This window comes from Mchenga conophoros, unplaced genomic scaffold (assembly GCF_057382185.1).
Source record: "Mchenga conophoros isolate Kocher_MC1m ecotype Shallow Benthic unplaced genomic scaffold, M_conophoros_male_GT1.1 unmapped_scaffold_6, whole genome shotgun sequence".
Classification (NCBI taxonomy): Eukaryota; Metazoa; Chordata; class Actinopteri; order Cichliformes; family Cichlidae; genus Mchenga; species Mchenga conophoros.
In genome coordinates, this window is record NW_028182333.1 from 147,348 (window position 1) to 174,279 (window position 26,932).

The 26,932-nt window shown below is 44.7% G+C and overlaps 2 protein-coding genes across 2 annotated transcripts in view; both read left to right on the forward strand.

Moving 5' to 3' along the window:
- Window positions 1-26,932, forward strand: part of LOC146546156 (phospholipase D1-like) — a 102,314-nt gene that overhangs the window by 23,270 nt on the left and 52,112 nt on the right. The window lies entirely within an intron of this gene.
- LOC146546159 (neoverrucotoxin subunit alpha-like) lies at window positions 2,539-25,452 on the forward strand. The gene is made up of 4 exons (XM_085266663.1): window positions 2,539-2,636; window positions 12,546-12,719; window positions 24,533-24,579; window positions 24,728-25,452. The coding sequence occupies exons 2-4, from the start codon at window positions 12,664-12,666 to the stop codon at window positions 25,261-25,263; spliced, it is 639 nt and encodes a 212-aa protein (XP_085122789.1). The 5' UTR covers window positions 2,539-2,636; window positions 12,546-12,663; the 3' UTR covers window positions 25,264-25,452.

Sequence of the window (26,932 nt, forward strand, 5' to 3'; positions counted from 1 at the left end):
GGTTCACTCCTTGTGCAAGAAGACCGAGGAGTGAGCCACCCTTGGTCAAAGCTTGGTCATTCAAGCTCACTGTTTTCCCCTTGTTGGTTGATGATAAGTATTTTTTTTACCTGACTTATAGTCGTCATTGTCTTCAAATTAACTCACACACTGCTGACTGCTGTAGCTTACCTGGCTGAGCAGGTGACCCATGTACTGAAAGTAAGAGTCGTGACTCCAGGGCCTGGTTTGAGTCTGCCCAAGACCATTTCCTGTGTGTTATTCTCCTCACTTCTCCCTCCCTTCCTGTCTTCTTTGTCCTATACAGTGAAGACAAAAGGCCTCGAGTTCTGAAAACTCTTCCTCTTCATCATCTTCCATCTCTCTCATCTAAAATCTCCAGTATTCTCTGAGTAGAGAATCTCTTCACAATCTTGAATGATTGATTGTGACGATGATGATGATGTACAAAGCATGATGATGATGTACAAAAATGATGATGTACAAAGCATGTCATACTGGATGGCTGCAACAACCAGAGTTTTACCTACCTTTGGTATTTCTTGACAGCATGAGCGTAATATTTACTGAACAGAGTCGTCTTCTGTAATCTTTTCAGATTCAGATTCAGAACACTGTATTTATTTTCAAGGGGCAATTAGGATACTGAGCTTTCCAACCGTACATACAATACACAAACATCACATTGGGGGGACGGGTCAGGCTAGGTAGCTGGCCGGTCAGCCGCTAGAGCAGCGACCCGGAACCGAACAGCAGAAAATGCACAACATCAGGAAAGATGAGGAGAAAAAAGAACTCCTCCCAGACTGAGCTCCAACAGGGAGATCAGTTTGAGAACAGAAAAAAAATGACCTTAGCGCAGAGCACATGAAAACTCTTAATGCGCCATAGAAACACATGACAAGCAGCAGGGATGGGTAAAAGGTGAGAGACAGCCGGTGTAGACAGCGCATCCGGGCCTGCAGCATTTGCGCTGGTCCACTCGACCCACCGTCTGCACCGGGAGGGGATAAGCATGCTTAGGATGGGAAGGAACAGTCTAAACACCGTCTGTTATCAGGGTGAGATTTGTTATGTTCAGCTCCAGCCTTGAGACCACAGCTGGTACCGGTATGTTAGCCGCATGAAATGATGGTGGCTTTCTTTGGTGCGAACAACTGCATGTCAATTTCACAGCTGATCTAACAGTCCGTCACTCGTCTCTCAATCTCCCGTTGGAGAGCCACGAGCTTCTCCGAGAGGTTATCGGTTTTGCGCTCAAAGAGCAAAGTCTGAGAACTCACGACCGCCATGAGCTTCTTCAAGATCTTATCCGTGCTGCGTTCAATGAGCCCATTTTGAGAAGTCACGACCCGTCCCATTGTTTCAGTCACAGCGGGCAGCCTTGTGGGGGTTTGAACAGCTGATTCTGCTTTCTTTAATCTTCAATAAGCCAGGGCCAAGCCAGCTCAGATCAGCAAGAACCCTTTGCTGCTGTGAATGTCCGTGCTGCTAGCTGGAAAGAAGCAATTATCTATGCCATCCCAAAAGAAAACAAGGATAAATTAGAATGTGCGTCATATAGACCAATATCTGTTCTTAATACAGATTACAAGATGTTTACATCTATCATGGCTCGACGATTAGAAAAGTTCTTACCTAATCTAATTCATAATGATCAAGCAGGTTTTATTCGAGAGTGCCAAATACAAGATAATGTACGACGGACATTACAAATTATTAATCATATTCAAAAGAATAAAATAGAAGCAATGGTAATCAGTAGATAATCAGTAGAGAACATGAGAACATGTTGGAGTGATTTACTAATCCAGGGCTGATTTTTGGGGAAAATAGTTCCCATTTTCAAAGTAATCCCCATTTTTCCCAGAATGAAATGTAAGTAGAAATAAATGATCTAAGTGAGAACATGAGCCTTTAAAAAGGCTCTTCTGAGACTGCTGCCAGTGGTCAAAGCCTCCAACAAAGCTCTGTAAGTACATATGTGATCATAGCTTTAGCTTTTAAATGTTTATTCTAGTTAACACAGATCAGGTGGAACAACTCAAATAAAATATCAAAAATATTAAGTGGTCATCGTTACTCTGTTTGTTCAATACTGAATACAATGGAGCACAAATTGTCCACGTTTCTGAAATATTTCTGGGTGTAACTGTCACCAAAGTGCAATTTAGACCCGGCCTGTGGTTGTTATCTAAGTGATAATCATCAATTCTACTAAAACAAATACAAAATAAAGTTTGACACATTCTGTTGATATCAAAAGCACACTGAACAATTCAGTGTTGTTTTACTGCTGTTCTCTCTTCACTTCTTCTCCTCTGATTCTCTCCACATGTTGCTCTGCATCAGTGCTCAGTTTCCTGACAAAACAAGATGAAATATTGCTAAATATAATAGTATCTCATTACACTTCAACAGAAGTGTTTTATTTTTGTAATTGTTTATCTGTTATTTTTCAGACTGAGTCACTGTGACCTGTCAGAGAGAAGCTGTGAAGCTCTGGCCTCAGGTCTCAGCTCTCAGACCTCTAATCTGAGACAGCTGGACCTGAGTAACATCAACCTGAAGGATTCAGGCGTGAAGCTTCTGTCTGAAGGACTGAAGAGTCCACACTGTACACTGGAAACTCTCAGGTGAGATCAAGCATTTTTCTTTCATCAACTGACAGAATTAGCAGATTAATAATAAGCCAGTCCTCTAATAAGAGGAGAAGTGGAGGTGTTTTGAAGGGCAACGCACTCTTATGTTAACAAGACAGGAAGTAGTTCCTGGCAACTGCTTCCTTTGTTATTGTCTAAGTAGAAACATAATGGTGAAACAGTGATGAGTTTGCAGAGGTGAATCCACAGCACACAACACAACAATGCTGTTGCGAGCTGAAAGCAGACATCTCACAGATTCTGAGACTGCAGGTTTCATCACTGTCCAACCAAAATTCACTGAACCAGCAGTAAATGAACGTCCAAAACGACGCTTCATGTTTAAAAAACAGATGATCAGGGGGATTTGTGTTTACATCTTTTTTGTGTAATCTGTTCACCTGCTGTTTTAGCTGTTTGGTGGTTGTTGAGATGGTTTTGTGAACTTTTTTTTTTCTTTAATTTTTTTTGTCCCATTTGGATCTATAGCCATCAGAATTGTTGTCTTTAGGCCAAGAAAGATGCCAAGCGGATTTATTTTACCAAGTGGATCATCATGGCCTTGCCATATTGGTCCATTTGATTGACCTTTATTATAATTATGAATTTATTTTATTTTCAGTTGCTACAAACGGGACAGACATGACTGTGGGATAGGACAGGGAGAAAGAATGAAAGAAAGAGAGGGAGAGAAAGAAAACCAAAGGGGAGAAGAGACGGTGAGAAGGGGGGGAAGAGAGAAAAACAAACAAACAAACAAAAAAAACAAAACTCCTGGGTCACCTGTATGGAGAAAAAAAACAGAAGAGAAAGCAAACAACAAAGAGCAACATAATAAGAAAAAAAAAGCACCATCACAATAAACTAGCTAGTCATAGATATCAATAGTTACTAAATAATAAACGATATTGTGCAGCACGCAAGATAGACAGCGCACAATGTGCTTTGAGGCGGCAGCCAAGAAAGCTGTAGTCCGCGTCTGTGAATACCCATGTGTACACCTGTGTGCGTACCTGTGTGGATCAGCATGCTTGCATTCCAAAGGTTTCTCCATGTAATGATCTGCTACAGAGTGTGGGGAGCCACAGCCCTGTCCTCTATGGTATGAAGCAGGTATGGAGGAGATCAAAACTCCAGACATCCAGAGGCCCCCAGAACACAAGAGACCAAGGAAGACCCACAGTGGGGCAGCCGCGCCACTGTTCCAGAAAGAGCTGAGGAGAGTCCCAGATGAGGGCTCATTCAGCAGCCGCGGAGCAGAAGCCAGGGGGAGTTGCAGTGACGCGCCCGTGAGCTCCGCAGCCAGCTGTGCCTGAGTGACCGAGCCCCAGGCCGAGGGGCCGGGGGCACCCACCTCCGAAGTGGCCCGAGCGAGCCCCAGGCTCCAGGCCCCAATAAGCGGCCGCCAAGGAGTGAGCCGGTGTGTACCCGGACACCCACCCCCAGACACAAAGAACCACCAACGCACCGACACCTGAGGGAGTCCGCCACTGGCAGGGGAAGTGGTGGTGGGTGGAGATAGGCCTCCAAACCTTGGAGGGCCTGAGATGTCCTCAGAGAGGTGGCGTCTGATACCCAACCTGACATATAGACACAGACATACAGGCACACACAGACACAAACATCCATTCCCACCCTCATGCTCTCATATGCACTTACTCCACACTCAACCGACGTGGAGACAGACATAAAGAGACGCTGTATACACGATCACACTCCCCAAGCGTACTCTACGAACCGGGTCTAGGTACCCTTGCCCCTGGAGGGGGGAACTGCACCCAGACCGCAGTCGGACGGCCAACTCCTCCTAGCCCCCCCGCTCCAGCAGGCCGCAGAGAACGGGGGTGAGAGAAGACTCCAAACCTCCCTCCACCCGCTCATTGTAGTGTTGATGCATGTGTGTTCTAAGGTGCAATTAAAACCCAGGAGGGCATGGAGCTACCTGCCAGAGAGCAGCAGGTAAGCGCATGGTCCCTCCTGCTAGCCCTCAATGTCTATGTGTATTTAAAATTGAGAGGTGGGCAACGATGCCAGGGGTGAGGTGTACACCCTGATGGTAACTTGGACTCCGTGTATCATGCCCACCCCCAAGGTCCTATATGTATGTGTAATGAGGGTGTGAGTAATGTGAATGTCTAAGTTGTGGGATAAAATTGAGGCAGAGGCAGCCAGAAGGGGACAGAGGGGGGGGGGGGGGGGGGGTAGCCTCCTCTGCACCCTGGTGACATACCCCTACTCCAAGGCCCTGCATGTGTGGGTGGTTGTGGTGGAGCGGGAAGAGGGAGGCAGCTGGAGATGGGGAGGGAAGGAAGGGAGGGGCAGGTGACCCCTCCCTGGGGCCAGCTCCCCCGCTGACCCCAGTAGGCACCCCCATACTCCGCGACCCGCCAGGGAAAGGGGGCCCAGGCCCATCCAGACCGGGGCCCAGCGCAGCAGCGCCCCCCGGCCCCACAGAGCCCGGGACAGTCCACCAAACCCTACCACAGAGAAAACTGCACCCACCCCACCATCCATTCATCTTCCAGACTACATGAGACGATAGACGCCCAGGCTGAGATCTTCCTCCACCTCTCCTGTATCTCCCCCTCCTGCAGGGAGTTCCTGAGGAGAGGAAAGCTCCTGCAAGGTTTGACAATCTCCCCCACCAGTTGAAGAGCCCCCCAGGCGGCTCGACACACCGGCGGCACCCTGCGCCAGGGATGGGCCCCCATGCACCCACCCGCCCACAACCCCGGCAACACACAAACCAGGACCCAAGGCCCCGAGGCCCGACCAGGGCCCCAGCCCAGAGACTGAGCGCCCCCAGAACCTCACGCCCATCCCGGACCCACGCAGGGGCAGACAGGCTACCAGGTCTGTAACCCACGTCCGTCAGCACAGACCCTCCCCTAGCCCCGCTGCACGCAGCCACGAGGAAACAGTCAGAAAAGAGCCCCCAACCGGACATGACCGCTACACCGGGTTGAGCCCCCCAAGGAAGATGCCTCCGGGGAACCCGCCGACGCCCTAAGCCTGTCCCTACCCCCACACCAATCACAACATTGAAGGCGGGACCAAACTATGACCCCCCACCCCCACTAGGTGATGGAGCTGATCAAAGGAGCCCAGAGCAATTGATCTGATGTGGTGGCAGAGGCTGTATCAAGACTAATGTAATCTAATAGATAATTTCTATATTGGTTAGAATTAAGATTATTTTTATTTTTCCAGTTCATGAGGACTGTTTTCTTGGCTATGCATAGGGCAATGAAAACCATATGGGCTATATTCTTTTCTGAAGTGACATTATCTAAGCTGCCCAACAAACACACTAAGGAGGAAGTTGGAATGTTACATTTCAGACACTTTGATAAGTCTTTACATATCTCGCGCCAAAACTTCTGCACTGGTGGACAGAACCAAAGAGCGTGGATGTAATTGTCTGGTGTATTGCCCTGACAGTGTGAGCAGTTGTTGGAAGATGTAAAGCCTATCTTGAACATCCGATGACCTGTATAGTGCACTCTATGTAGTATTTTGTATTGTATTAATTGCAGACTGGGATTTTTAATCAATTTAAAGGTTTTTAAGCATACCTGAGACCAGAAGTTTTGGTCTAAACTGACTGATAAATCTGCTTCCCACTTTGCAATAGGAAGGGATATTGATTCATCTAATTTAGAAAGTTTTCTGTATATTTTAGATAATAATTTGGGGGATTTAAGAGTAAGGAAATGTGCCGCACTTGGTGGTGTTTGTAATTCAACTTGACTGAGGTTAAATTTCTTTTTTATTATGGATTTAATTTGTTGATATTCTAAAAATCTTTTCTTGTTGATCCCATATTGTGCAACTAGTCTGTCAAATGGGATAAAGTCTCTTCCCTCTAATATATGTTCTAACTATTTAATTCCTTTACAACTCCATTCTGGGAAATTAATCATATTATTGTTTTGTAATATGTCAGGGTTATTCCAGATAGGTGTACGTTTGCATGGGATTAGTGAAGACTCCATTATTTTTAGAAACTCCCACCATGCTGTCAGAGAGAAGCTGATGTTGATACTTTTAAAGCATTCATGTCTTTTGATGTTTGAGCTAATAAATGGTAGGTCTGAAATCTCTAGATCCTTGCATAGTGCCTGTTCAACATCTAGCCAGGGCTCATCTAAGAAGGTATGTTTTGACCATTCTGAGATGAACTGAAGCCTGTTGGCTAAGAATTATTGGTGAAAATTAGGCAGATCTAATCCTCCTCTATCCTTGGTTCTTTGTAGCGTTTTTAAGCTGATACGCGGGGGTTTATCTTTCCAAAGGAATTTGGAAATATATGAATTCAGAGATCTGAACCAATCTTGTGATGGTTTGTTAGGGATCATCAAAAATAAGTAATTTATTTTTGGCAAGATCATCATTTTTATAGTGGCGACCCTTCCCATGAGTGATATGGGTAAAGATTTCCATCTAGTCAGATCGCCTTCTACTTTCTTTAGAAGTGGGATGTGGTTTAATTTAGTTAAGTCTGAAAGTTTAGGAGAAACATTAATACCTAAATATTTAATAGTTCCGAATTGCAGTGGGGCAGAGGAAGAATTATGGAAGGAGCAGTTAATGGGGAGAACTGTAGATTTTGGCCAGTTAATTGAATAATCTGAAACTCTTGAAAACCAGTTTATTAAAGTAGTTACCTCAGAGAGGTTGGTTTGTGTTTTGCAGAAAAAGCAACACATCATCCGCATAGAGACTGATTTTATGTTCTATGTTCTTACATTTTGTGCCCTTAATTGTTGTAGCCTGTCTAAATGCTGCTACTAGAGGTTCGATAAAAATTGCAAAAAGTGAAGGGGAGAGTGGGCATCCCTGTCTGGTGCCCCTCAGGAGACAGAAGCTGGAGAATGTCTGGTCATTTGTTCTGATACGAGCTGTTGGGAATTGTATAATATTCTTATCCAGTTTATGAAAGAGTTTCCGAAACCAAATTTGTTTAAAGTTGCGAATAAAAATTTCCAGTTAACTCTGTCAAATGCTTTTTCTGCATCTAGAGATAATATTATGGTTTCGATGTTTTTATTGTATGAGTAATCTTTTATGAAACCAGTTTGGTCAGGATGAATTAAGAGGGGGGTTATTTTCTCTAATCTCTTTGATAGAGCTTTGCAGATTATTTTAAGGTCTACATTTAAAAGAGAAATTGGACGATAGCTTGAGGGAAATAAAGGGTCTTTGCCTGGTTTTAGCAGGAGACTAATGTTGGCAGAATTCATATTTGGTGGTAGTCTGCCATTTTCCTTTTTGTGAACTTTTAATTCAATTCAATTCAATTTTATTTATATAGCGCCAAATCACAACAAAAGTCGCTTCAAGGCGCTTCATAGATACAGAGGAAAAACCCAACAATCATATGACCCCCTATGAGCAAGCACTTTGGCGACAGTGGGAAGGAAAAACTCCCTTTTAACAGGAAGAAACCTCCGGCAGAACCAGGCTCAGGGAGGGGCGGCCATCTGCTGCGACCGGTTGGGCTGAGAGAAGGAAGACAGGATAAAGACATGCTGTGGAAGAGAGACAGAGGTTAATAACAGATATGATTCAATGCAGAGAGGTCTGTTAATACATAGTGAGTGAGAAAGGTGACTGGAAAGGAAAAACTCAATGCATCATGGGAATCCCCCGGCAGCCTACATCTATTGCAGCATAGCTAAGGGAGGATTTAGGGTCACCTGGTCCAGCCCTAACTATATGCTTTAGCAAAAAGGAAAGTTTGAAGCCTAATCTTAAAAGTAGATATAGTGTCTGTCTCCTGAATCCAAACTGGAAGCTGGTTCCACAGAAGAGGGGCCTGAAAACTGAAGGCTCTGCCTCCCATTCTACTTTTAAATACTCTAGGAACAACAAGTAGGCCTGCAGAGCGAGAGCGAAGTGCTCTAATAGGGTGATATGGTACTACAAGGTCATTAAGATAAGATGGGGCCTGATTATTTAAGACCTTGTATGTGAGGAGCAGGATTTTGAATTCTGGATTTAACAGGAAGCCAATGAAGGGAAGCCAAAACAGGAGAAATCTGCTCTCTCTTTCTAGTCCCTGTCAGGACTCTTGCTGCAGCATTTTGGATTAGCTGAAGGCTTTTCAGTGAGTTTTTTGGACATCCTGATAATAATGAATTACAGTCGTCCAGCCTGGAAGTAATAAATGCATGAACTAGTTTTTCAGCGTCACTCTGAGACAGGATATTTCTAATTTTAGAGATGTTGCACAGATGGAAGAAAGCAGTCTTACATATTTGTTTAATATGTGCGTTGAAGGACATGTCCTGGTCAAAAATGACTCCAAGGTTCCTCACAGCGTTACTGGAGGCCAAGGTAATGCCATCCAGAATAAGAATCTGGTTAGATACCATATTTCTAAGATTTTAGCTGAGATTCTGACATTTCTGTAGATACCACACATGTCTAATTACTTTGTACAGCATGAATGGCCATAACAAGGTTTTTAACAGTAAGAAAAGTTGTAAAACTTCAGAAAATCTAGTTAAAAGTCCAAAACCTTCCACGTCTGGTGGCTTGTGGTAAGGAGCAGATCAAACGAGTAAAGAATTAAGTTATAATTATAAATGGCTTCAACAGCACATTCAGGTCTGTGAGACTCATTCAGACACTGAGCCGTGGCTCTGTGCTACATGCACATATTTCTGCATCTCTGCCATTCAGACACACTTTATATATAGTTTATTTTATGTAGTATTCAATACTGAACTGTACATTTAGTCTTTTTAAAGGCAGTAACTCTGTAACTCCCAGGTAACCATGGTCACCCAGCCACGCCCAGTAGTCTCCAGAGAGACCAACAGAGGGTTCATGTTGTAACGCCGTGGCTTTCGTAGTCTCTCCTTTTTCTACAGCTCATGTGTTCTTCTTGTGATGCTGCGTCTTTTTTTTTTTTTTTGTCCCGTTTGGATCTATAGCCATCAGAATTGTTGTCTTGAGGCCAAGAAAGATGCCAAGCGGATTTATTTTACCAAGTGGATCATCATGGCCTTGCCATATTGGTCCATTTGGTTGACCTTTATTATAATTATGAATTTATTTTATTTTCAGTTGCAAACGGGACAGACATAACTGTGGGATAGGACAGGGGGAAAGAATGAAAGAGAGAGGGGGAGAGAAAGAAAGAAAACCAAAGGGGAGAAGAGACGGTGAGAAGGGGGGGAAGAGAGAGAAAAAAACAAACAACAAAAAAACTCCTGGGTCACCTGTATGGAGAAAGAAAAAAAACAACAGAGGAGACAGCAAACAACAAAGAGCAACATAATAATAGAAAAAAAAAGCACCATCACAATAAACTAGCTAGCAGTAGATATCAATAGTTACTAAATAATAAACGATATTGTGCAGCACGCAAGATAGACAGCGCACAATGTGCTTTGAGGCAGCAGCCAAGAAAGCTGTAGTCCGCGTCTGTGAATACCCATGTGTACACCTGTGTGCATACCTGTGTGGATCAGCATGCTTGCATTCCAAAGGTTTCTCCATGTAATGATCTGCTAGGGAGTGTGGGGAGCCACAGCCCTGTCCTTTATGGTATCAAGCAGGTATGGAGGAGATCAAAACTCCAGACATCCAGAGGCCCCCAGAACACAAGAGACCAAGGAAGACCCACAGAGGGGCAGCTGCGCCACTGTCCCAGTAAGAGCTAAGGAGAGTCCCAGATGAGGGCTCATTCAGCAGCCGCGGAGCAGAAGCCAGGGGGAGTTGCAGTGACGCGCCCGTGAGCTCCGCCGACAGCCAGCTGTGCCTGAGTGACCGAGCCCCAGGCCGAGAGGCCGGGGGCACCCCACCTCCGAAATGGCCCGAGCGAGCCCCAATAAGCGGCCGCGAAGGAGTGAGCGGTGTGTACCCGGACGCCCACCCCCAGATACAAAGAACCACCAACGCACCGACACCTGAGGGAGTCCGCCACCGGCAGGGGAAGTGGTGGTGGGTGGAGATAGGCCTCCAAACCTTGGAAGGCCCGAGATGTCCCCAGAGAGGTGGCGTCTGATACCCAACCTGACATATAGACACAGACATACAGGCACACACAGACACAAACATCCATTCCCACCCTCATGCTCTCATGTGCACTTCACACTCAACCGACGTGGAGATAGACATAAAGAGACGCTGTATACACGATCACACTCCCCAAGCGTACTCTACAAACCGGGTCTAGGTACCCTTGCCCCTGGAGGGGGGAACCGCACCCAGACCCAGGTGGTGTTACCCTTTTCCCTGCGGTGGGGAGAGGCAGACCGCCCCGACTCCACAGCAGCAGGGAGGCCCCACACCCCAGATCGCAGCCGGACGGCCAACTCCTCCTAGCCCCCCCGCTCCAGCAGGCCGCAGAGAACGGGGGTGAGAGATGTGATGCTGCGTCTTGAGGCTCATACATGCCGTCATTTGTTGATCCTAAGAACGTTCCTCAGACCGACTTCTTCAACAACCGATAACTTTAGTTGTATCAACACTGCCTCCTGGAACAGTTTAAAATGAACATGTCAAAGATCTGTACCTGTCTCCATGTTTCTGTCCCCGCCCCTTTCTCTCTGTCCTGGGTCATGTGAGCGCTGCAGTAGTATTAGGCCCACCCTCAATGCTCCCATTGGCTGAGACGCATAATGACGCCCATTTAAAGCCAGCACTGATCAACATCCCTCCTGTGACCCATGGCTTTTATATTCAGAGCCAGTGAGCACTTTCACAATAATCATGATTTTAAAAACTGTGATTAAAATAATTGCTGACGTTAATCAGTTAATGAGTTAACGAGATAATAACAGGTTAAGTTGCCCTAATAATTAGACTTTGATGACAAACTCCATGTTTCCTTTGTTGGACTGTGGGCGAGTGTCAGAACTGAATGTACTGAGTACATGTAGAGTTTAAACGTGTCAGTTCCAGTTTTAGAGCTCTAAAGTGCAGCTATCATGTTAGGAATATGTTAGGAATAGACAGGAACACTGAGCACACTGAGGTCAAATCTTTATTTTACCACTCGCTGCATTCTTGATGTTCATGAATTCAGCAGGTTCATGATTGTCTGCAGCATTAATCTCATATTTCCATTAAAGTGTTGAATTTGACTGTTTGATGTTCTTTATGATCTCTGGCACCAGTTCATCTGTAGGCTGAGCCCAGTCCATCCATTTAGTGAAATGATGTTTAAAGGTCTCCTTGTTCTGTGAGCGTGCACAGATCCTGAAGCAGAAAGCCTGGGTTACAGAGAAATGATCATCACTGTGATGATGCTCATCATCTCTGACTGGGATTTGAGGTTTTATCAAAGCAGCAAACACAAAGAAAGCCTGGCTATGTTGGACTGGGTGTGGCAGCAGCTCCCAGTTGTAGTTCAGGAGACAGACGCCCTCTCTACTTTGAAGATCAGCTTCAAACTTTCCTTTTTGATAAAGCTTATAGTTAAAGCTGGATCAGGTGACCCTGAACCATCCGTTAGTTATGCTGCTATAGGCTCAGGCTGTTGGTGGACTTCCCATGATGCTCTGCTTTCTTCTCCCCTCCTTTCACTCCTGATGCTTTTATATGTCACTACTGCGTGTCCTTAACTTTTGTCTCTCTGTTTTGTTCTTGTCTCTCTGAGCTCATCTCTTCTCTTTCCCCTCACCCTGCAACCAGTCATGGTAGATGCTCCTCCTGGAGCCTGTTTTCACTGGGAGGATCTTTGTGTCAAAGGGAGTTCTTCTTCCCACCATCACCAAGTGCTGCTCACAGTGGAGGCGGTCACCTTACACTGTTAAACAGCTTCAGATGACTGTTGTTGTCTGTTGGGTATTGTCACTTATAAATAAAGTTACAATGGATGGATAGATGTTATTGTGACAAAGAGAAAACAACTGTTGACAGATAGATTGTTGTTTTGTGTGTCTGCAGTCTGTCAGGCTGTCTGATCACAGAGGAAGGCTGTACTTCTCTGGCCTCAGCTCTGAGCTCCAACCCCTCCCATCTGAGAGAGCTGGACCTGAGCTACAATCATCCAGGTCCCTCAGGAATGAAGCTGCTGTCGGCTGGACTGAAGGATCCAGGCTGGAGACTGGACACTCTCAGGTATGGGAGAGAAAATCTGATAGAGGAGGAAGAGCTGGAAACATTTCCTGTGTCTTTCACTCACTTCCTGTTTGTTTCCTGCAGATGAGACATGAACAATCACACATGCAGGAATATTTTCAGGGACAGACACACTAGTCTAGCTGGATAGTTCATGGATATTTATGTAGGGGTCTCCAAGGAGTCTGTTTGCAGGAACATTTAGGTCACAGGTGTACCTGATATAGATACCAGTGTACCTAATAAAGTGTCAGCTAACATTTGGAAATGGAAGCTTAAATAATGACAAACTGTACATTCACAGCTGAAGTCACAATAAATTTGTTCTGAAGTGCACATTTTTCTGTTATTGTTCTCAAATAACAGAATGAGAATGAAATATTGATTCTAACAGGGCCCATAAACAGCATTAGCTTAGCAGCATGGCGGCGCGTGCACACGCAGCGGCTTCTCTCTCTCCCAAACAAACTACTTTTTCGTGTTTTTCGTCCTGTAAGTTGCAGTGTTTTTGTAAGTCTTTGTCGCGTCTATCTGTGTGCAAGCGAGGATATGCCCGAACACTTCTTCTCGACATCGGCAGAAACAAACTTTTTAAGTTAAACTCTGTGGACACCGAGAAGCTGGAAGATCTGGGTCTGCTCCGAAGGCCTACTCAATCACCGACCCCCACTCCCGCACTTCGCCCACAATGGATGCGCCTCAAGCGGTGTGAGAGGAAGCAGAAGAGGGGTAAGCGCGGTGGCATCCGAGCTAGGCTAGCGGCTAGCCCACACAAACCCGCCATCCCCTCTATCGTTCTGGCCAACGTACGCTCGCTAGAAAATAAACTGGACGACATCCGACTGCTACGTTCATCTCAAAGGAATGTAAAGGACTGCTGTGCTTTTGTGTTCACGGAAACATGGCTTAGCGACAGTGTCCCGGACCGCGCCATTCAGCTCGACCAGCTAACATGCTACCGTGCTGACAGAGTCATCGTCGTGGGAGGTAAGACCCGCGGGGGAGGACTTTGTGTTTACATCAATGATGCCTGGTGTCGCGATGCTGTTGCGGTCTGCAAACACTGCTCACCAGTGCTGGAGTTTATGGTTATTAAGTGCCGGCCATTCTATCTACCGAGGGAATATACAGCCATACTACTGTGCGCTGTGTACATCCCCTCCCTCCTCCAATGTCAACAACAGGAATGAGGCACTGAATGAACTGTACCAGCACATCAGTGAGCAGCAGACAGCCCATCCTGATGCTTTTCTCATCCTGGCTGGGGATTTCAATCATGCAGACTTAAAGTGCGTGTTTCCAAAAATACAACAACACATAGACTTTCCAACAAGGGGAAATAACACACTGGACTTTGTTTACACCACCCAGAGAGGAGCTTACAAAGCTTTTCCCCTCCCCTACCTCGGCGCCTCAGACCATATCACTGTCATGCTAATGCCTGCTTACAGACCGCTCGTTAAAGTCACCAAACCGGTTCGTAAGCGGATACAAGTGTGGCCAGAAGGGTCTTCAGAGGCTTTACAGGACTGCTTTAACACTACAGACTGGAACATGTTTAAGCAGGCTGCCACCTATAACAACACCACTGACCTCCAGGAGTACGCAGAGACTGTTACTGCCTACATCAACAAGTGTATTGAGGATGTAACAGTCACGAAAACCATAACTGTCCGGGCCAATCAAAAACCATGGATGACAGGAGAGGTCTACAGGCTGCTGAAAGCTCGGAATGTTGCCTTCAGAGATGGAGACGAGGCGAGCCTGAGGACAGCTAGGGCCAACCTTTCCCGTGGCATCAGAGAGGCTAAGAGACAGTACTCCAGGAAAATATCTCATCACTTCAAAGACAGCAGAGACTCACGGAGCCTGTGGCGAGGCATTCAGACCATCACAGATTACAAGCCCCCACCACAGACCTGTGATAGCACTATCCCCCTGCTGAACGAGCTGAACACTTTCTTTGCTCGCTTTGAAGTCCAAAACAGCACCACTGCACAGAAGACCCCACCCCCTCCTGGTGACCAGGTGATGACTCTGTCCCCGGACAGCGTGAGGAGATCCCTCAGCAGGATCAATGCACGTAAAGCTCCGGGTCCTGACAACATTCCTGGTCGTGCACTGAGAGACTGTGCAGTGGAACTCACTGATGTCTTCACAGACATCTTCAACATATCACTCATCCAGGCTGTCGTCCCCACATGTTTTAAAGCCACCACAATCATTCCGGTTCCAAAAAGTCATCTCCCTCCTGCTTTAATGACTACCGTCCTGTTGCACTTACTCCCATCCTGATGAAGTGCTTCGAACGACTAGTCATGCAGCACATCAAGACGGTCCTGCCCCCCTCCCTGGATCCCTTCCAGTTTGCGTATCGGCCCAACCGCTCAACCGATGATGCCATCTCCACTGCACTCCACTCGGCACTCGCACACCTGGACAAAAAAGACTCATATGTTCGAATGCTGTTCATAGATTTCAGTTCAGCATTCAACACTATAATCCCCCAACAGCTCACTCAAAAACTGGTCCAGCTGGGGCTCAACACCTCACTGTGCAACTGGCTGTTGGATTTCCTCACCGGAAGACCTCAAGCAGTATGGGTCGGCAGTAATACATCCAGCACCATCATTTTAAACACGGGGGCCCCGCAGGGATGTGTGCTGAGCCCCCTCCTCTTCACTCTGCTGACCCATGACTGCACTCCATCATACAGCTCCAACCTCTTCATCAAGTTTGCGGACGACACAACGGTGGTGGGTCTCATTAGCAACAGGGATGAGACCGACTACAGAAGTGAGGTGAGACGCCTGGCCACGTGGTGTGTTAACAACAATCTCTCTCTAAATGTGGAGAAGACGAAGAGATTGTTGTGGACTTCAGGAGAATGCACACCCAACATGCTCCTCTGACCATTGACGGAGCGTCTGTGGAGAGAGTGAGCAGCACCAAGTTCTTGGGTGTGCACATCACAGAGGATCTCTCCTGGACGTACAACACCACAGCACTGGCCAAGAAATCACAGCAGCGTCTCTTCTTTCTCCGCAAACTAAGAAGAGCAGGAGCACCAGCCCCCATCATGTACACTTTCTACAGAGGCACCATCGAAAGCATCCTGTCGAGCTGCATCACTGTGTGGTTTGGAGCCTGCAATGCGTCCTGTCATAGACCCTCCAACGCATAGTGAGAGCTGCAGAGAAGATCATTGGTGTCTCTCTCCCCTCCCTCCAGGACATTTACAGCACCCGTCTCACTAAAAAAGCCCTTTGCATAGCGGCTGATCCCACTCACCCAATGCAAAGCTTCTTCAAGCTGCTGCCGTCAGGGAGGAGACTGCGGAGTCTCCAGGCCAGGACCAGCAGACTGAAGGACAGCTTCATCCATCAGGCTGTCAGGAAGCTTAACTCCCTCCCGATTCTGCCCCCTCTCCCCTCTCTCCTCCACGGTCTCACTGAACTCTGTCACACACACACACACACACACACACACACACACACACACACACACACACACACACTCTCTGACTCACTCACTGGCCTGCACCAGTTACCAGTCACTTTGTGGAGCATTGGACTGCCATTACCTCATAAGACTTTGTTGTTACACTATCTCTTACTGTACATTACTAAATCTCCATTTGCACTATTTGCCTATTTGCACTACTCTGCCTGTTTTATTTCTTATTATATGTAAAATTGTATTGTATTTATTTAAATTTTTACTTTTTAATTATTTTACTTGCATTTTTAATCACTCTTATATTTAAAATGTTCATTTGCTATTTATCTAGGGATTGAGAGTAACGAAATTTCTATTCTCTGCATGTCCTGTACATGTGGCAGAATTGACAAATAAAGTTGACTTTGACTTTGACTTTGAGCATTAGCTTATCAGAGTTTCTATCATGGTCACACAAATCTTAGCAGAGAAAAGTGGCCTACTTAGCAATAGCTGCTCAAGTTGTATAAAGAAAGGGAAAACAGTATTAGCATTAGCACATAATGCTAATTCACATCAAATTAGAATTAGCTGCTCACATTGTTAAAAGGAAGGGAAAACAATATTAGCATTAGCTGCTAATAATTATTCACCTAATTATAGTTAGCCCCTAATGGCAGCCTAGTTAGCATTAACTCCTGACATCGTTATAATGCAGGGGAAAAGGGTTACCATTATCGGATAATGCTAATTTACATCAAATTAACAATAGTTAATAATGGTAGACTCCGTATCATTAGCTGCTGTCATTCTTACAAAGCAAAGGAAAACAATATGAGCATTAGCTGCTAATGCTTTTTCATCTAAAATTAGCATTAGCCACTAATGGCAGCCTACTTAGCATTAACTCCTCACTAATATAATGCTAATTCACGTCAAATTAGCATTAGCTGCTAGCATCAGCCTACCTAGCACTAGTTGTTCACATTATTAAAAGAGAAGAGAAAACGATATTAGCATTAGCTACTAATAATTATGCACCCCTAATTAGAATTAGCCACCAATGGCAGTATACTTAGCATTAACTCCTCACATTGTTATAATGTAAGGGAAAAGAATTAGCATTATCTAATAATGTTGACCGTGGCCCACTGGAAAAGTTAAGAACTAAAGATTTAGGAGTGTTTCTCGATAGCTCTTTCTCATTTGAGAAACAAATGAATTCTGTTATTAAAACCAGCTGTAAGGTTTATATTGTTGATTGTCATTTATGCTTAGAAATATTTACTCATATATGCTTAGAGTTGTATAATCGATTGCATGATGATAGAGGTTTGATCCTTAGTAGTCTGTAAAGACAGAGTGCTCTGGCATGCACACACCACTTGGGGCCATGAGAGAGGTCGTACCCTCTCTTACTGATTTATGGTGTAGGACAGGGGTCTCAAACTCAATTTAGCTGGGGGCCGCTGCAGGCAGAGTCTGGGTGAGGCTGGGCCGCTTTAGGTTTTCCACAAGAAAGGCATGGTTAAAAAATTCCAATCTTCTCAAATCTCTTTATTTTTATTTTTTAACACAAAATATGAAAAATAAATAAACAAATTAAGAATGAATAAGAAAAAAAATCAATCTGTAATACATAAATAAAATAATAATAAGATATTTTTAGTCAGTGAACTTGTGTGTATCTTTCAGTCTTCTATATCTGCTGTATTTAGATTGAAATGTCTGTATTAACAGTTCTATAACCTTCTTCTGAACATGAATGGAACACTGTAGAAAATGAACTGTTCTTTTGAACATGGCTTCTCTTGCCTACTCCTTGCTGCTAGAGACCTGGCAGCGTTTCCTCTCGCATAGCCGAGCCAGATTTGGCCTGAGGGAGGAAGCAGTTGCGACCCTCAGTATGTCTTGAAGATGATCATCCGTAAGTCTGGACCTGTACTTGGACTTATTGAAGTTCAAAGTGGAGAAGAGCTTTTGGCACAAGTATGTGCTACCAAAAAGGCACATGGTCCGCTTGAACATTCGGGAAAGCCGAGGGAAACTAGGGCTCAAGTCTCTCAAAGATTGTCCAAGCTTGTCTGCTTTTCCACTCACCTCCCTGAACGTTGCTTTGAGTTCAGAGTTGCACTGCAGCTCAATGAGCTCCATTTGAAGCACAGAAGGGGCATCTTGCACATCAAAGGAGAAGGGGTCCGCAAAAATGTGAAAGGTGGCTCTGTGTGTCTTGAAATCAGCAAATCTGTGATCAAATTCCTCCTGTAGCCTCAAAATGACATCAACATACTCGTCAGCACTGAATGGTGTGCCTGCATCCACGAGTGCCTTGCATGCTGGGAAATGGCAAAGGTTTGTCTGAGAGAGCTGAGCTTTCCAGAGTGCCAGTTTTGTGGAGAATGCTCTCACGTTGTCATAGGCAGCACTGACAAGTTGCCCCTGGCCTTGTAACGTCTTGTTCAGTACATTAAGCTCATGTGTCATATCAACAAGAAAAGCTAAGTCCATGAGCTATTTGGGATCAGTTAGCACAGGAACACTAACTCCATCCTTCTCCATGAAGGCTTCACTTCTGCTCTCAACTCAAAAAGTCTCTTTAACCCTTTAAGACCTACCATAGAACCAACTCCGCCAGAGCTTATAGTATATTTTTACATGCTGTGGAGCCATTTTTTGGAGCATTTCAAGTTGCTATACATCAATACAACCATTATAGCCCAAAATTTAATAATATGTCTGCATTAAGTGCATAGTAATTACATAAATTGCAAAAAAGTGCAATAAACTACAAAAAAATTTAAAATCGTTTTTGTTTTTTTAACATATATTTCTAGTTAGAGAAATTTAAGAGGCTCATCCCTCAAAACTGTAAATACAAAAACGTTGCACAAACTAGTTTCCCACCAAAGGAAATTTATTTTGAGTGTTTTCAGAGTTTTATTTTTGAGATACACCAATTGTCATATACTACAGGAAAAACGAAAAAATATATTATAGTGCAAATTTGCAAAATAACTGCATATGCATCAAAATAAACTATTTCCAGCAGTGCAATGAGTCCTAAGCATCCCAGAAACGACACAGAAAGTCATGAAGTCAAACATAACTTTTAAAAACACAAGTATAAGCTCATGAGGCCACGATGGTAAAAAAAAACTACATTTCCGCAAAATGACGTCACTTCCGGTTTCGGGCAGGTCATGCGGTCATGTGATAGTTCGCGCTGATGGACGTAGGAAGTGTTACAAACAGCTGATCGGATCGGCAAAGCGTGTTTCTGGAAACTATGTTTTTGTTGCTACAAGCGCTTTTTATGCTGTTTTTGCAAAGCTATATGTGGAAGGAAACTGTGACCGAGGACAAGCTGATGGCATAAGATGTAAGTACAATTCCTCCGGTTTCATATGCAAAAAAAATTATTGCGCTAGCTCACGTAGTTGCAGAGCTACCGGGATTTAACCCTTTAGAGCCGATCGGAGCGGACACGCTCTGTTTTGCGTAACTATTTTTAAATCCCAGTAGCACTGCAACCACGTAAGCTAGCGCAAAAAGTTTTTTTTACATATGAAACCGGAGGAGTTGTACTTACATCTCATGCCATCAGCTTGTCCTAGGTCACGGTTTCCTTCCACATAAAGCTTTGCAAAAACTGCATAAAAAGCGCTTGCAGGAACAAAAACATAATATTCCAGAAACACGCTTTGCCAATCCGATCAGCTGTTCATAACACTTCCTACGTTGGAATAGACGTCAGCGCGAACTTTTGCATTTCCGCCATTACCTGCCCGAAACCGGAAGTGACGTCATTTTCGCGGAAATGTAGTCTTTTTTATGATCAGGGCCTCAGGGCATATACAGGTCTTTTTAAAAGTTATCTTTGACTTTATGCCTTTCTGTGTCGTTTCTGGGATGCTTAGGACTCATATTGCACTGCTGGAAATAGTTTATTTTGATGCATATGCTGTTATTTTGCAAATTTGCAGTATAATATTTATTTTCATTTTTCCTGCAGTGTATAAAAATTGGTGTATTTCAAAAATAAAATTATGAAGACACTCAAAATAAATTTCCTGTGGTGGGAAACTATTTTGTGCAACTTTTTTGTATTTACAGTTTTGAGGGATAAGCCTCTTAAATTTCTCTAACTACAAATATATGTTAAAAAAACAAAAATGATTTTCAATTCTTTTGTATTTATTGCACTTTTTTTGCAATTTATGTAATTACTATGCACTTAATGAATACATATTATTAAAATCTGGGCTATAATGGTTGTATTGATGTATAGCAACTTGAAATGCTCCCAAAAATGGCTCCACAGCATGTAAAAATATAATATAAGCTCTGGCGGACTTGGTTCTATGGTAGGTCTTAAAGGGTTAAAAATAGTTACGCAAAATGGAGCGTGTCCGCTCCTACCGGTTCTAAAGGGTTAATACATTTCCCCTGCTGAGCCAATGTACCTCAGTGAAGTCGAGCACATCCCCATATTCTGACTCCATTTCCTCTAAAAAAGCACAGAACCTTCGGTGCTTTAAGCCCCTGGATCTGATTTGGTTGATGCATTTCACAACAATAGACATCACATTGTCAAACTTCAGGCATTTGCTGCAAAGGACCTGCTGATGGATGATGCAGTGCAGAGCAATGGCCTCCTCCACGCCTTCCTCTTCCAGTTTGTTTTGTGCCACCAGTCCATGTTTCCTCCCTGTCATTGATGGCGCTCCATCTGTTGTTATTCCAACAAACCTCTTCCATGGCAAACCAACATTCTCAATGGCATCACACAGCTTGTAAATATCTGCTGAGCGGTGGTCTGGCCATGCATTGGAATTACTGTGAGCAGCTCCTCCATCACTTCAAAACTGTCATCAACACCACGGACATACATTGGGAGCTGGGCAGTGTCGGTGATGTCTGTGGTCTCATCAAGAGCGACTGAGTATACACTGAAACATTTGGCTTTCTCACACAGTTGGTCATAAATGTCACTTGACAGGTCAGAAATGCGATCTGCTGCGGTGTTGGCAGAAAGGCTGATGTTGCTAAACTGACCTTTCTTTCCCGGACAGACTATATTTGCAGCCTGCAATATGCACTTTTAGACAAATGCACCTTCTGTGAATGGCTTCCCTGCTTTAGCAATCATCTCACTAACCACGTGGCTCCGACTGCTGCATTATTCTCTTTGGTTGCTTTCTTGGAGAAATCTTGCTGCCTCAGTAGATCTGTTTTAAGACTGGCAACCCGGTTCGCTCTCTCGTCTCCCTGGTATTTTGCATCCAGCTCAGCATGTCTAGTTGTGTAATGACGTTTCAAATTGTATTCCTTGTGCAGCGCAACTTTCTCTGTGCAAATAAGACAGGTCGGGGTGCCCCTGTGCTCAACAAAGAAATATTGCATTTCCCACTTTTCCTGAAATTGTCGGTGCTCATCACCAACCTTTCTCTTCACCGCAGGCTTTGAAAAAGACATGTTTGGGGCTATGTGACATTTATAATTCTACTTGGTGTCACTGTCGCATTGAAGTTTCAATCAAGCGTTTAGCCGACGGACGGGGAACGTCTCAACGCGTAGAGAACGTCATTTCTGCTTCTTTTTCTTGCAACCGTAGCACGGCGATCGGCAGATAAAAAGCCGGTAGCAGTCTCCTTTGTTTTTACGCTCGATGTTCATGTCTTTCATGACGACACGAACACCGTGGCGTTTGCAGATGGTAGAAAGTGCAAGGATAGCGAGCGCAAAAAAGGCGACTGCTCACGGCGCCGGGCTGTTGTTACAGGAGAAAGAAGCGGAAATGACACCGTGACATATAACAAATAACATCAGCTGTTTCTGATGTTAGTTGTTTTGACTGCTTTTACATTATATTGAAATATATGTAATGTTCATGTTTGCTGCAATGCAAACGCAGTGATGCAAATAAAAACATCGAGCCACAAATTACGGTGCGACCCTATAATTAGTCCGGGTTACCGGGGACTGTTGTTGCCGATGAACAGGTGTCGCTATGTGACTGCAGACTAAATTGGGCTGCATTGAGTTCATGACTTTTCTTTTATCCCGCCGCCTACGCATCACTGTGAGAGTTAATATGAGATCTCTCTCTGTGGAAAAATAACTTTAAATCCCACTGACGTGTGTATAAATCTATATACGTATAATGTCCCGCTGGGCAGCAACTTAAAAAAACAACTTTTTTTGAAGTGTTGTGAACGCAGCGCGCTGGGGCGAATGTCGGCGTTTGCCCAATAGAAAGGAGGAAGCCAGCCAGGCACAGGAAAGAAAGAAACACTCCAGGGCAACGCTGCTGGAACTTTGACTCATTGAGAAATGTTTCCCTGCTTGCATCAAGCCCGGCTGGTGTCCCCTGAGATCCATATCCCACCCTGATTGGTGGGTTAATTCAGCTCCGCCCACAACACTGTAAAGTGTCATACATTATCAAACTAACATTACATTTTCATATTAAGGTGGGGCCAAAAACTATCGTCCTGCAGGCCGCAATTGGCCCACCGGCCGCGAGTTTGAGACCCCTGGTGTAGGAGGACACCTACTCTGTGTCTGGTTAAGTATAAGAGCCCTTTGTTAGGGGGACCGCTGGACTCTTAGCACCAGCTTTGGGGTCACAGGGTCACATCTGGAACACACACACACACACAGACACAGACACACACACACACACACACACACAGACACACACACACACACACACAGACACACACACAGACACACACACAGACAGACACACACAGACACACACACACACACACACACACACACACACACACACACACAGACACACACACACAGACACACACACACACACACACACACACACACACACACAGACACACACACACAGACACACACACACACACACACACACACACAGACACACACACAGACACACACACACACACACACACACACACAGACACAGACAGACACAGACACACACACACACACACACACACACTATGCACAGACTGGTACTCTTTGTTCATACCTGTGTAAGACGTCATAATGAACTTGTGCATATTCATGTAAGCTCAATAAAGAGCAGTGTTACGAGGGAGCAGACGAGAGCGACTGAGGTCAAGTGAAGGAACGGCGCTGTCACAGTTCTCTCCCTCATCAATTGTCTGGTTCCAGCGGTGGGTCTGTGCTAGACGACCCATCACCAGCTTTTTCCACTGGTTACCAGTACGTGGTAGAATCCACTTCCAGATCTGGTTGTCTTTAAATCTGTGAATGGATTGGCTCCATCTTATCTCTCTTTAACAAAAGAATCCAAGTGGAGCCCTCAGGTCTGCAGAAAAGCAGCTTCTGACCAGAACTAGACGTAAAAACAGAGGTGAGCTTTATCGATGGCTGCAGCCAAACTCTGGAACAGTCGCCCTTCACATCAGGTCGTCACCAACACTGGACATCAGATCAGATCAGATCAACACCACAATGACTTTTAACACAGTTCGAAAGAACATCATCTTCTATTTTCATGGCCGGCACTTCCTTTCTACCTTTCAGTTCCTCTTTCTTGCCGAGACAACAAGGAACGGTTCCTCTTTTACCGAGACAATTTTGCAGTTACAGCCAGACATGACTAACCTCTCTCCTCTAAATAAATCTAACTAAAAGTGTGTGTGTGTGTGTGTGTGTTGACCTCACTCAGCCTCTATGTCACCTCTCGCACTTCTGACCTTTCACCAGACAGAGAGACAGAAGCCACTCTCGTATATGTAATAATCGAACCGAAACTATGGATATATCATCTACTAAATAAATGTTTTAATCAAGAACCTCTACTAAACATAATAACTGTGTGCATAAGCATCTTAAGGCCTTCTTAAAGCTATCTGTTACATTGTTAGAGCAATGATCAACTTGAATAACCTAGTAATTCAAATAGCCTCGTCCAACCCGCTGCTCAGAATAACCTAAGACTGCTTTCACTTCTGCAAACTCTCTGCAAGCCTATTTCCTGTCAGCCTGTGACTTTTAGCCTTTTCTGACAGACACACTGTTTAAACCTCTGAATGCAATATCCATGCTGCAGATTATATTATTCTTAATGCAATGGTAATGATGATAATTATTTAACAATAGCAGTAAAATAATTTCCCTGCTCCACACTTTCAATCCTGACCAGTCTTTATAGTCATTACTGTGTATGTTTCCTATTTTCTCTCTACTCTGTGCAGCACTTTGGCTCAAGCTGTTTTTAAATGTGCTGATAAATAAATGTAGATTTCTTTGAATAAAACAGTGGAGCCGAGCTTTGAGCTCAGTGTGTAACAGTGTGTGTGTGAGAGCCATGTAATGTCCATGTGTGCATGCTGACTGTGCTGCTCTGACCCCCCTCCTCCTTTCAGGGTGGAGCCTGCTGGAGTCCGATGGTTGAGACCAGGTCTGAGGAAGTGTAAGTGTGTTTTTAATGGGATTCATGAAAACAAAGCAGCACACATTCAACCATCTTCATCATGTCAGGAGTCATCATCAAAGTGTCAATCAATGAACAGATGATGGATCAATAACTGCAGCTGGATTGTGTTTGTTCTCTCCATCAGATTCCTGTCAACTCACAATCGACACAAACACAGTGAACACAGAGCTCCAACTGTCTGACAACAACAGGAAGGTGACACGTGTGAAGGAGGTTCAGTCATATCCTGATCATCCAGACAGATTTGATGTTTATCCTCAGCTGCTGTGTAGAAATGGTCTGACTGGTCGCTGTTACTGGGAGGTCGAGTGGAGAAGAGACGTTTGTATATCAGTGAGTTACAGAAGCATCAGAAGGAAAGGAAACAGTGCTGACTGTGTGTTTGGATGCAATGATCAGTCCTGGAGTCTGGTCTGCTCTGATGAACGTCCTCGTTATGTCAGGCACAATAACAGACACACATCCATCTCCTCCTCCTCCTCCTCCTCCTCTGTCTCTAACAGAGCAGCAGTGTATGTGGACTGTCCTGCTGGCACTCTGTCCTTCTACAGAGTCTCCTCTGACACTCTGATCCACTTCCTCACCTTCAACACCACATTCACTCAAACTCTTTATCCTGGGTTTATGTTCTATCCTGGTGCCTCAGTGTCCCTGTGCTGAGTGGAGTGTAAAGAGTGTCTCCTGTTACAGAAACACTCTGACTGTTGAACAGATAGTTCAGTCTGTACATGTCTGTCTCTTTCACTCACAAACACGTTTTCAGATTCATGGATTCAATCAGTTGATGTTTGAAACTCTTCTAAATGATTCCTTGTAAACTTCTTCAGTCACAAACAAACAGGAAGTGATGTCACGTGTTCCTGTCCACACAGCAGAATGAGTCTATTGCTGACAGTGATGTACAAACAGAGTGAGCATTTCTGAGGCCCAAAATAAACTGAGTAGTTCACTGAATGAACAATGGACTGTGAGCTCAGTTCCTTCATCATTAGTATGGATTATATATGTATATGTATTATATTAGTATCATATATATCAGGTGCTGCTGCTTTCAGTCATTGTGCAAATGTGCTGTTTGTAAGCTTGTAAAGCTGCAGTCAGCTGAGACTGAAGAAGTCACCTGATCAGTGAGCAAACGTTTCTGAAAACGTCCAGATGAACAGAATCAACCTTTTGGGATCAGCCAGCAATGCAGCATCATTGTTGTTCAGCTTCAGAGGTTTGCAGGAATGAACTGATGACCAGAAACAGCTGCAAAGTCCAAGAAAATACCAGCTGGAGTTCAGCTGCATTTGAAGAAGTCAAAGAAAAGTAAGGATGGCAAAGGGCGACGTTTTCTTCCAAAGAGCTGCAAACATGGTCGACGCCTCATTAGAAGAATCATCTGGACGTTTGTGAGGAACTCTAACCAAGAAAGCAACGTCACACAGATCCAACAGACAGTTTCCATGACTGCAAGTGTTGAGTGGAAAAATGCTACATTGCATTATTGCATCCTCTCACCACAGGAGGCGCTGTTGGCACCACTGATTGCTGATCAGCTGTTCTCTGATGATCTGATTGATACTGTGAATAACGGGACTCACTGAACTCTGTGACACAGTGAAGATTACAGAGTTTAACTTCAACATCTGACTGACGTCACACAGACAGAAGGATGAACCAGTGAGGCACAGAACACAGTTACTGGAGATACTGGATCAGCTCCATGTGAACCTCTGATGGAGAAGCTGCTGAGCCAGAGAAACATCAGGACATGACAGCAGCTGCACTTATCTAACAACATGTAGCAGAGCTGATCTATGTTAGAGGATCTATCACAGCAGCTGAAGCCAAAGTCCAACACTGGATACCAGCTGAGCCTGTGCTGAGTGTAGTGTTACAGGAAAAGGGCAGAAACACTGGTAGCTCCCAGTGATGCTGACTGGGGCACAGAGCTGAATGATGCAGCATCAGGACACTGTTTCAGTCTGACTGACAGAGAAACCTGTAGCTGTATCTACATGTGAGGCAGAGGCCACACAAGCAGCTTTCTATGTTTCACAGTGACTGAGATCTTCAGTGGGGGTGGACATGCTCCTGTACAGACCTCTGAGGAGAACCAAGGTGCAGTCAAAGAGTCCAGTCTGTCCTCACAGATGTGAACATGTGCTTTCATCAGGTCTGCTGTCAGCTAGCAGGCTCACATCAGAATCACTGTTCCTGAAAAACACAGTCTGTGTGACATCATCAGTCAGCTGATGGTCCCAGATCTGAATGGTTTCTGTCTCTACTGAGGAAGTCAGAGAATATCACTGAGGTGTGGATCAGGTCTGAGTGAGCTGTGGAG